Consider the following 12,149-nt stretch of genomic DNA (forward strand, 5'->3'; position numbering starts at 1 on the left):
TCGTATGTTTTTCGTAATTTTTTTAAAAAATTTTAATGTCGGTTTTTTATAGTATCCCTTTTTAAAAAAATTATAAATATAAATATTTTTTTGATGTTTTTTGTTTTTAAATCGAAGTTATTTAAGCGAAGTTAAATGTGTTTTCTGTAGTAGTGGCAAAAGCATTCTTATTTTGAAATGTTGCATAGATATCCGAGTTGTGTTTCAAAATTTAGTTTGATACTTTGTTTGAAGATGATGCGATAATAGGAGGTGGCATCACCGACACGCGTCCGTAGCCTTAATCGTTTGGTGCATTGATAAGAATAATAATTTTTAGAATAATTTTATTATTGTTCAATCCATGATAATAATTCAAAGTACAGTACAAGATAAAGAGATGTATATTTAAGAATACAAAGAATTTCAATCAGAATAGGATGATAAATGATAATATTCCTAATAATACAAGAAGATGGAGACTGAATTCTAGTGTGACTTAAAATACAAAGTCCTAATATATATACACATCATAAGCTTATCTATCCATGTACTACCGTGCTAGCTAAGGTTCGAGATCCAATTAAGTCCATCGCCGTCGCGTCTCCGCCGTAGCTCACATCGGCAATTGCAGCACCGTCACCGTCGAGATACGTACGTACTTCATGCGGGTTTTTTTCCGCAACACAAATCCTTAGCTTTAAAGTTACAAAACCCTAATTAGCATATATATATATATATATATATATATATTCTTGATCGAATTTGCAGGTATCTAGAAGATCAAAAGAATTCAAGAAGATGGACTGCGCTTCGAAAAAATTGAAGAAGATGGACGACGCTACTTCCATAGCTTCTCTTCCCCAAGAGATAATTCTCAAATTTCTCACCACTCTCCCTCCCAAATCTGCACTCTCTTTAAGGTGCACTTCTAAATTCTTCCATTCTTTCATCCCTCAGCCGCACTTCGGTTTTAGAATCCTCTTCTGGGTTTCATCCACAAATCTGTACACTGTGGACTACACTACTGAAGAGACCCATGGAAGGCTCCAACCCACCAGTCTCCAATGCTCAGCACATGAATTGCGGCGTTTTAAACGACTGATTGGTTCAAGCTTTGCAGATGGCAAGCTTTGTATGTTCAACAGGAATGGAGAGACCACTATCCTGGACCTTAGTACAAGACAACATATTTCTCTTCCCCAAACATCTTTCCATCCAAACCCAGGTTGTGGGGAGCTGTGGACAAAAATGTTTTCCGGTGCAGCCCTGGGTTTTGATCCGGTGTCGAAAAGGTACAAGGTTTTGAAGTCAGAATTATACATTAATAATCTTCACCACTATTATCAGGGCGTGTTGAGGGTTTTAACTCTTGGGGTGGATGAATCATGGAGGGCGGTGACTACAGAAAACTCCTTCCTCCCTCGCAGGCACATTGGTAGTGTTCAAATTGGTGGTATTATCTATTTGATGAACTTTAAAATAAATTCCAGGGATGAACAAGAAATAGTTGTATTTGATATTGGAAATGAAAATTTAATTAGGATGATAACTTTTCCCTATATATTCCAACACTCGGGTGGTCCGCCGACTCATTCGACTCATTCATCATGGGTGAAATTAAATGGTCGATTAGCATATATTTTTGTTGATGATGTAAAAGGAAGGACGACCCAAATATTTGTTTGTACTTTGGATGAATCAATGGGACCCGGGTGGGACAAACATGAGGTTCCTCTTACATTGGAAGAGGCAGAAATCATTAGTCAAGCTGAATCCATGAGCTTTACGGCTAATAGTATTGGGGAAATTGTGTTCTTGATTCAAGCCAGGAGTATGTCTCCTAAGATTTTAATTTATGCATGTGGAACACAATTATGGAGAAAGTTTGAGATTAATGGTTGTTCACCTGTTGAAAATTTGAGTAGGATGATTGTGCATGTAATAGAAGAGAAAGTATATTTTTCCGAATGAATTAGAAGATGGATCAGATTGGAGTTAAGCTAAAGCATATTTTTCTGGAATGAATTGGAAGCTTCCGTACGTGTATGTTAGCCAAGGCCAAAGGGAAGAAATTAAAGTATATTATTGAGTCTGAATGAATTGGAATATTTAGTTTTTTTTGATAATCTGCCCATCTTGTATTACTTTTATCAAAATGCATTTATTAATTTATCTTAATTTTATATTATTGTTTTATTGTGTTATTTAATTTCCTTGCCAAATGAAGGCCTATTTAATACTTTTTTTTTTTTTTTTTTAAATATTTCCTGTTCTTGTAACATAACAAAAATGAATTATGGAAATTAATTATCACCACTGTAAGTGTAAGCTAAGGCAAGGGTATTAAATGAAATCTAAATAATAACCATACAGATGGTGGGTTACTTGCATAGAGAGAGAACTGAGCATGAAGCCGAAGTGAGTCATTTTTTACTTTCAAATCATTTGTTGAGTTTCTAAAATTACCTTTAATTGATAAGACACAATACCTAAGAACATTATGAGAGTGCTAAAACTATATTTTTAATATATGAATGCATATATTGGACCTGCTTGAATAATTTTAGGTCGAAGAAACTCAAATCTAGGGCAAGGATGCTAACCCCGGGGGGTTGGCCAAGGAGCGTTGGGTTAGGGTTCGGGTCGGCATATGAGGTCGAAGAAATGGAGTCAACTAATATTCAATTATTCATTACAACTGTTATGACTATTATGGGTTCCCACTTTATTTGGGAAGCATCCGAGTCATTATGTGCGTTATTGAAGTATATATGTAGCCATTAAAGTTTATCCTTAGTTATATAAAGAGTTAATTCCATTTTTGGTCCTAAATTTATAGGTGGCAATCCACTTTAAGTCATTTTTTATTAAAATATTCATTTTTGGTCCTAGTATTATTGTGGGCTTGTGGCAGGGTCACACTTCTGTGAAACCGTCTCACGGATCCTTATTCGTGAGATGTGTCGGGTCGGGTCAAAGCACCATGCAAATTTCATACTTATATGCTCAAATATAACACTAATCAAGAATACAATTTTTGTTACTTATTAGATAAAAAGTAATACATTTTTCATAATAAGTAATGTTGACAAGTGTCCCTTACTTATTAGAAAAATGTAATACTTTTAAATCGAAATATAAAAGTATTGTATTTTCCCTTAAAAGTATTACATTTACCCTTATAAGTAACAAAAATTTTATTCATGATTAGTATTACATTTGAGCATATAAGTATGACATTTGTGCATATAAGTGTTACATTTGCATCTTGACCCGATCCGTCTCATGGTGAGACAGTCTCACACAAGTTTTTGTCATTGTGGCATGGTCATTTTTCGTCCTTTATCAACAAAACAGTTTAAATATCGTTAAATAAAAGGGCATTTCGGTCTTCAATTATAGATTTTTTCAAAAAAAAATAAATAAACATAAAAATATAGCAGTTCAATCTACTTTGTATAAAAAGGATTGAAATGTTTTTGTATTTAACGACATTTCAACGATTTTGTTGAAGGAGAACTAAAATGGTCATGCGATGTTCTAATAAAAATGGACTATTACCTATCAATCTAGGATAAAAAATGGAATTAACTTATTATATAAATATGCATCCATCCGTATCACTTATTATTAGAAGGACATTTAATTTTGTCTTATTCACATACTTACTTTGTACTAATGGCTAAAAATGAATCGAACCAAATTATTTAAAAAAATATATAAATAACATTTTTTGATACAAAGAAAATGAGAATAATCCACCAAACTATATAAAGTTATGTCGTGTTGACTAGAAAGTGTCGCAGATGTCCTCCTTTTTTTTTTTTTTCTTTTTTGTAGAAAAGTGTTAAATAGACTGAAATTTTACTTAAAAAGTCAATTACGTCCTTAAACATTTTAAAGTTGCGATTAAATCCATCAACATTGTATTTTGGTGCAATGAAGCTTGAAAATAAGTTAATGACTTGTGATAGTAGATCACTACGGTTCAGGCGACACTCTGGCTCTATTTCCGACAAGAAAACAACCGACGACCATTGCTAGAACTCATATAAATTTATAATTCATTTCATTTTCTATACTCAACCTGCTTGGATTAAAGGCAAAATCAGCATTGACAACAAAAATAATTGGTATATAGGATATAGTCATATAGTCATTGTTTAAAATAATGTTTATGCACAAAGAGGCAAACTATTTAACTACATGCATTATGCACAAAGCATTCGGACTATCTGCAAAGTTATTGTTGTTACTATCACGTAAACAAGTTATATACTTATAACAAAAGGTACTACTCATTAACCTTCTAAAAATGGTATAAATATTGCTCTGTATTATTTTGTTTAATACTTTCACATGAGAATGTACGACACGAATCTCACAACACATGAAACATGTAGAAGAAAAAATTATCATTGTCAAATATCAACAGACGCTTACAAGATTAAGAGTTCAAAGCACAAATAAGATTCCAGTTATATAGACAAACACAACCAGACAAATCCACAACTATCTACACCATAATCTTATTGCATAATGCTGGTTTCTCAACTTCGATAATCACTTCTTTCATTATATTGTTGAGAAGCATTGCCCCCTTTCTAGCCCAAATGCAAGGGAATATGTGCCTTTGTATGTAATCAATGTAACAAAATTCTTCTCCAACAAAATGAAACAATTCGAAAGTTTGTTCACGATCTAAGTGCTTCTCCAATAGAGCAACTTTTATAGTTTGTAATAAAATTTATGTTAACATAATAACATTTCGTATGTTCATGATCTAAGTGCTTCCCCAATAAAGCAACTTTTATAGTTTGTAATAAAATTTATGCTAACATAATAACATTTCGTATGTTCACGATCTAAGTGCTTCCCCAATATAGAGCAACTTTTATAGTTTGTAATAAAATTTATGCTAACATAATAACATTTCGTATGTTCACGATCTAAGTGCTTCCCCAATAGAGCAACTTTTATAGTTTGTAATAAAATTTATGCTAACATAGAAACATTTCGAATGTTCATGATCTAAGTGCTTCCACAATATAATAGAGCAACTTTTACAGTTTGTAATAAAATTTATGCTAACATAATAACATGGAAGATAGAGAGAGGTATGTGAGAGAAGATGAAAATTGCTCCTACAAATATGTGGTTTTCGCAGAAAGTGAGACCCGCCACAAATTAATGTTAGTTGCCTGTCTCTCGCTTGAGATCAGAGTCACGGGTACGCTCAATAGGCTCATTTCTGGCCCTATTTAATTACGACTTTTATTTTTGAAATCAGACTTTTTTTGTTTCATTTTTATTTTTTCTCTTTCTTCTCATATTCTATTTTTTAATCATACTTTCAAAAATTTCTCAAAAAATTCTACTATTGAAGATGCTAGTTGGTCACAGTAAAATTTGTCCTAGCTAGGCATAGGATGATGTGACCCAGAAATGATCAGATTAACGGTACCGTCGGTACGGTTGTGCAGTCCTAAAAAATGGTATGGTCGTATGGATAAACTTTACTTATCCTTATCTAATTTTACTATATGCGATTAAATAAAAAAGATGAGATATAATTTCCATGATCAAATTTTTATCATATATTAAAAATTATATTTAATAGTGAAGATACAAAATTATATTTCTATGTTCGAGTAACAACTAGTGTCATGTTCCAATGATAAGTAGCCTCACTTGCACAACGTAATGGATTAATGAGTGTTTACTAATACGCAAAAATTTTAACTAATAGTTAAGATGCAACTTTAATAGTTAGTACCATATTTTGATGACAAAATGTTGGACGCGACTCTCCAAACTTTCTAAGACCATCCGCATATGTGATTTTTACTCAAATTTTGCATAACACAAAAACTACCACATGATTTTTAACTGATGTGAATAGTGACTTTTTTCAAAAATTTCTCCTACAAAAACAAAGTTGTAGGAGTATTTTTTTTAAAAAAATCTAAAGTGCGCAAGTGGAGCGCACTTTGCGCCTCAAGCAGACACGTGTTCCACACTCGCCCACTGGGGTGATTCAGAGTGGCCACCAGCTGGCGGCCACTTGGACTAAAAGACATATTCTTTATTTTTTTAATTTTTTTAAAAAATTTGTCAAATTCTTTTTTTTCTTCTTTTTTTCCTCGCTCTTCTCACTCCTATTTTGCACTTAAAAAATCACAAAAAGTTTTGATTATTAAATGGATGCTCTAATTAAGCCTATGTTTGTAAACTAATAGAGTTGGGATAAACCATTGCTACATAGCACACTGTCATTTCTAGTTTCCTCCCATATGCACTTTTTGAACAAATTTAGCAACGACTTAGAGTGATGGAAATTTCTGTCACTAAATATAAGGGTTGATATTTTCGTTGCTAAATTATTTAGTTGCTTTATGATTTGGAAACCATATAGTGACAAAATAATGACGGATTTTGATTTATGTCGCTAAATACCAATAGAATCCAAAATCTGCTACTAGTTTTTTTTAATTAACATTTTCTAAGATTTTTTTTTTAAACTAGAAATGTCTACCCATTTTGAAATCCATCACTAATCGGTTGGTAAAAAATGTGTGCCAACTTTTGGCGCTAGTCATCGCTATTTTGTCGTTAGTTAAGCTACGGATTAAATCAGTTATTCCATATGTTTCATTTTGTCTAACTTTTTTTTTTTTAATACTACTAACTCTGTTACAATGTAGTATCTGAGTTGTTTACTATTCATTGTTCAAAATAACTCTTTATTTATTGTTTATTTTATTCAGTAATTTTTAATTATTTTTAATAATTTTTTGTGTTTAATAGTACATTTATAGTAGTTTCTAAATATATAAATTTTATATACTAATATTAAACAGTATATTATGAAAAATTAAATTAAAAATAAATTCAGTCAAGTCTCGTTGAGCGCATCAGACAAAAATTGAGACGGAGGGAGTAATTAATTTATCGGTATTTTGTATTTTCTCTAGTGTATTTGATATCCTTACAAAACTTTTTAATGGTGTAGTTGTATTAGCAATCAGCTTATTAATTATCTATTAGGTTATGATTCAATCTTAAAATTCTTTTTTTAATCTAAATCAATCAAAATGTATCTGTCTGCATTAAATGAAATATGGATAAGAACAAAATAGTATTACGCTTTGAAAATATGATCTTATAAATAGCAGGCCAAACAAGCAATTCTTATTTCAACCAGCATCTGCCCACTGCCGGTCTACTTGAATGGTATGGCTGATATATTTTTAGTGGATTAAATTATGGGAGCAAAATATGTTTAATTTCTACTATACCTTACATACTCCAATCTTCATGTTCTTTATTGGCATATTCCCATATATAATCCTGCTTATGTTTAAGACTTAGCTTGCCCTTTAATTACTATGGACAAGCAAGTTCACTCATTTTTGGATTATGTTTTTAATTTTGATTCTTTTGTTATTTAATTTGAATTAAGGTTATGAACTATGGCACCCGGGAGAAATAGAATCAGTCAACTTCCTGCGAACATACTTGACCACATCTTGGGATTGTTGCCAATTAAAAATGCTGCTAGAACAACTGTTTTATCTTCCATTTGGAGAGGTGGTTGGTCCAGTCTTACACAACTGAACTTTGATGATCACTTCTTTTGTCACATTGATAGGAAATATCACTTAAAATATCACCGTGTTAAAAAATGTAACAAGGAATATTCCCCAAGTTTGTATGTGATCAACAAAGTTCTCCTGCAGCATAATGGAACTATTCGGAAATTAGTTCTCAACTTTTCTAATGTTGGGAAACTTACATATCGGTATCGGTTTTTTGACTTTGACCAATGGCTACTTTTAGTCGCAAAGAAAGGTGTTGAAGATATGTACATTGGTTTCGATGAAAAGGCATATAGGTTGCCATCCTGCATATTTTCTTGTTTAACCCTCAAGAGATTGCATCTGTATGGTGTCATTATTGAACCAATGGATTTACCTCGCATATTACCAAATGTCGCTTCACTTTGTTTTGAGCAAGTTGACTTTGGTACTAGAAATCTCCTACATCGTGCTGTCGATGTTCCTATTCTCGAGAATATGTCATTTCTCAGCTGTCAAAATATGTTTTATTTTAACATTACTGCTCGAAAGTTGTGTGGTCTAACAATCAAATGTTGCTCCTCTAATGTCCCCGACAAATTTCTCCCAGTTAACTTGGACTTGAAATCTATTGTGGCTTTTGAATTGGAAGGTTCTCTCCAGGTATTTAGCTGGATATTTTTCATTGGATTATTATTTATTTATAACTTTTTTTTAGGAATTGATGCTTCTTTCTATATTTTGATTTTGAAGGAATTTGATAAAGAGTTCACTAAGTTGGGATTTCAACTAAATGTGGAATAATACCTTAAGCTGTCATGTTTCTCTTACAAAAGTGATGTTACAAGTTCTGCATTAGTTCGTTTGTTGCGATTATGCCCCAAGTTATGCAAACTCGAGATAAATTTATCACAGGTAATCTTAATTTTGATGGATAAATTTTTTGTTTATTCACCGATATTTTTGCTCTTTCTGTATTGTTTTGCGTTTGTTTGTAATCCTAATCTGATTTGAATATTTTTAATTTTATGATGTTTTTTTTATAGCTTGAGGTGGTGACATTTGATTGTGTCGACGCATGGTTGAAACTTTGGGAAAAACTTCATTCTGCAGCTCGAACAAATAAGATGCTTCAAGCTTTGAAGGTTACCTCATTTACAGGGTCAAAAATGAAACTCCTTTTCATTGCGAAGCTACTTGCGAGCTTTTCAACACTCAAGAAGGTTGTCATTGTTCATAAGTATTACCGCAACAAGGAGGAGGATAGAATTACGAAGGAGCTTTTGCATTTTCTTGGTACCTCAGCAGAAATTATTTTTGTTTAATGGGTATGTTTGAAAGTATTTTTGTTTAATGAGTATGTTTCAAATTATTTTTGTCTACTGGTATGTTTGAAATTATTTTTGTTCAATAGGGGTGGGTATGTTTCCACGGAATGTACTAGTACATAGTACTATGTGTCTTGATTTTTGAGTGACACCAAATGAATGGAAGGTGTTTTGTGTAATATAAATAATTATTTGTGTAATACCGTTATTGTGATATTATCACTCGATTTTCAATTTGATCATATTTCTTTTCTTATCATATTTCTTTGTGCTACTTTTGGCATTTCAATCACTCTTAACTTAAGAGATACTTTGATAATATATAATAAAATCTTAACAAATGTCATTTAGTCATCATTTGTTAAAAACCTGGCCAAATTCTTTTTTCTCTAATAAAAACAGCTTGAAAAAAGAAATTGAATCGTTACTTAGTGAAGCTCAATGAAGTTAAAACTATAAAAGACAATTAAAGTCGGTACGGTAAAGCTCGATGCTATGGTGGCCAAGCAAAATTTTGTGCGGAGTATTATTTAGTCTAAAAAGAACATTTTGGCACCATGGAGAACTTGTTTCGTGCAACTAGCAGCAAGACATGGTGCTATCCATCCCTTAGATTATTTAGATTCAAAATTCTTTTCAATCAATTTACAATTCTTAAAAAAAAAAAAAACAGTTACTTTCAAAATTATGTATCAATCAATCATAATATGACATATGAGTAAAGAATAGAGCAAAAAGTGATAATAGGTGCATATATATGGACTCGAGCCAATAAGCATAGATTAGGTGTGGAGATCAATATTTGCCACACTCATTTTTCAAATTCATTTCACATGCCTAGATTCTTGAGATTGTTTTACATAATTTCTTTATGAGAAATCGTGTGTCGAGATTTTCCAGAAAAATGAAAAATTAGAGAAATGGAAAAAGAAAAATTGGAGAAGTTGTTTATTAAATTTATTCTTCCAATTTTAATCTCACCTCCATTCTTCCACTTCGTATACAAATTTGGACAAATTTAATAATACATTTTTATTAACTTTTGTTAGTTTTACACATTTAGTACTAATTTATTGAATTTGTAAAATGAAATTTAAAAATTAGAAAAATGAAAATTGAAAAACTAAAAAAATATCGAAAGAAAACTGCAGAAATAAAAAAAAATGGAAATGAAAAAAAAAATTAAAAAAAAATAGAGTAAAGGACTCTGTATCTCATTCACTCACACAATTTAGAAGAAGGCAAAAACTCCCTCCGCTCAAACACAAATAGGCTCTTCGTTTCCCAGCTAATGACGAACAGTTTCTTCATAGTCACCCTATAGACAAAGACTTGATCTTCCTTCATCTTTGGCCCGAGACGAAGACCAGTAGACTTTATCAAAAGCGCAAGCCCAACTCAAACGGTTCTCCTCCGACGCTCTCTCCTCTTTTGGCGTTTGGATTCCAGGTTTTTCTCTCAAACCCAATTTGCTTTGCTGCTGCTGTGTGTACGTACGTATGTATGTGTGTGTGTATATACATTCTTCTGGATTTTAAAGCAATGTGGATTACTGGATTAAGTTTTGATTTTAAAATTTTGGGATAAAAAATTAGGTTTACAAAGTTTGAATGCTAGAAATTTGTTTGTTTTGAATTCGTTGTTTCTTATTTCTACTCTGCAGAGTCCATGTATGATGTTTGGCATATTCCTATAAACCTGTCTGTGTTTAAGAGTTGCAATTTTATTACTATGTCCAAGTTATCCCATTTTTGGACTATGTTTTAAATTTTGATTCATTTGTTAGCTAATTTGTATAGGTTTAGGTTATTGGATTATGGCATGGGGGAGATCAAGAGATAGAATCAGTCAACTTCCCGCGGATATACTTGACCACATCTTGGGATTTTTGCCAATTCAAGATGCCGCTAAAACCGCCGCGTTATCTTCCATTTGGAGAGATGTTTGGCTTAGTCTTACCCAACTGAATTTTGATGATGGGTTCTTTTGTTATATTTATAGAAAACATCGTCATGCTATCAAGTATGGCAAGAAATTAGCTGTGAGCTTATACGTGATCAACAAAGTTCTGCTGCTGCACAAGGGAACTATTCGGAAATTTGTTCTAAATATTTATAATGTTGGGATACATGCAATTAGGTCTCGGTCTTATGACTTCGACCAATGGTTACTTTTAGTCACACGGAAAGGTGTTGAAGAAATCTACATCTCTTTTGAAAAAGAAGCATACAGGTTGCCAAGCTGCGTATTTTCTTGTTCAACACTTAAGAGATTGCATCTTTATGGTGTCGCTGTTGAACCAATGAATTTCCCTTGCAGATTACCTAATGTTGCTTCACTTTGCTTTCAATGGGTTGACTTTGGTCCTATAAATTGTGCTATTGATGTTCCTGTACTTGAGAATTTGTCATTTCTCAGCTGTGAAAACATATTTTATTTTAACATTGCTGCTCCTAAGCTGTGTAGTTTAACAATCGAATCTTGCTCATCAAACGGGTTAGGCAAATTTCTCTCGGTTAACTTGTACTTGAGATCTATTTCTACTCTTGACTTGGTTGGTTCTGTCAAGGTATTTAGCCATAACTTTTCTTTCTCTGACTATTGTTTATTTATAAGTTCTTTTAAAGGAATTGATTCTACTTTTTTTTTCTATTTGATTTTAAGGAATTTGTTAAAGAATTCACTAGGATTGGATTTCAACTAAATGTGGAATACCTTAAGCTTTCATGTTACGAAGAACTCTATATCCAAAGTGACAAATCATTTTCTGTGCTTGCTCATCTTCTGCTATTATGCCCTAAGTTACGCAAACTGGATATCGATTTATTTTGGGTAATCTTCATATTCATTGATAAATAGTTCATTTGTTCATTTTCATATTGTTTTGCATTCCTGGATAAAATTGTGTAATGTTGATTTAATTGAGTTTTGTTTTCTCTGTATTTGATGCTTGTCTATAGCTCAGGTCAGTGGCTACTGAATGTATGAACACCTTGTCGGAACTTCATGTTGCAGCTCAAACAAATAAGATGCTCCATGCTTTGAAGTTGATCTCATTTAGAGGGTCACATTCTGAAAAGCTTTTCATTAAGAAGCTACTTGCTAGTTTTTCAACTCTTGAAATGGTTGTCATTGTTCGTGACAAAAATTACTGCAAAAAATACACTACTGGAATTATGCAGGAGCTTTTGGATCTTCACGTTGCCTCCACAAAAACGAAAATTATTATTGACTAGTGAGTATATTTCCATTGAACAAACAA

General features: G+C 32.2%; 3 protein-coding genes across 4 annotated transcripts in view; all 3 read left to right on the top strand.

The window, feature by feature from the left end:
* Nucleotides 1-780: 780 nt before the first annotated feature.
* Nucleotides 781-1,953, top strand: LOC116024259 (F-box protein At1g47340-like). The gene has a single exon (XM_031265148.1). The coding sequence runs from the start codon at nt 781-783 to the stop codon at nt 1,951-1,953; it is 1,173 nt and encodes a 390-aa protein (XP_031121008.1).
* A 5,501-nt stretch (nt 1,954-7,454) lies between these two features.
* On the top strand, nt 7,455-8,363 carry LOC116024260 (F-box/FBD/LRR-repeat protein At1g13570-like). The gene is made up of 2 exons (XM_031265150.1): nt 7,455-8,222; nt 8,313-8,363. The coding sequence occupies exons 1-2, from the start codon at nt 7,455-7,457 to the stop codon at nt 8,361-8,363; spliced, it is 819 nt and encodes a 272-aa protein (XP_031121010.1).
* A 1,772-nt stretch (nt 8,364-10,135) lies between these two features.
* Nucleotides 10,136-12,149, top strand: part of LOC116026094 (F-box/FBD/LRR-repeat protein At1g13570-like) — a 2,316-nt gene continuing 302 nt past the window's right edge. Inside the window, exons 1-4 of one of the 2 annotated variants that reach the window (XM_031267544.1) lie at nt 10,136-10,336; nt 10,674-11,456; nt 11,552-11,719; nt 11,848-12,122. In XM_031267544.1, the coding sequence (XP_031123404.1) occupies nt 10,704-11,456; nt 11,552-11,719; nt 11,848-12,122 (1,196 nt within the window). In that variant the 5' untranslated portion in view covers nt 10,136-10,336; nt 10,674-10,703. The remainder of the gene's footprint in view (nt 10,337-10,673; nt 11,457-11,551; nt 11,720-11,847; nt 12,123-12,149) is intronic. The other variant, XM_031267543.1, reaches the window with a different exon arrangement.

The sequence above is a fragment of the Ipomoea triloba genome, chromosome 7 (assembly GCF_003576645.1).
Source record: "Ipomoea triloba cultivar NCNSP0323 chromosome 7, ASM357664v1".
Lineage (NCBI taxonomy): Eukaryota > Viridiplantae > Streptophyta > Magnoliopsida > Solanales > Convolvulaceae > Ipomoea > Ipomoea triloba.

Excerpts from the sequence above, each read along its gene's own strand:
- LOC116024259 (XM_031265148.1), top strand. The coding sequence starts at position 781 with ATGGACTGCGCTTCGAAAAAATTGAAGAAGATGGACGACGCTACTTCC.
- LOC116024260 (XM_031265150.1), top strand. The coding sequence starts at position 7,455 with ATGGCACCCGGGAGAAATAGAATCAGTCAACTTCCTGCGAACATACTT. Across the intron at positions 8,223-8,312 it reads AATTGGAAGGTTCTCTCCAG|GAATTTGATAAAGAGTTCAC; the intron begins GTATTTAGCTGG and ends TTGATTTTGAAG.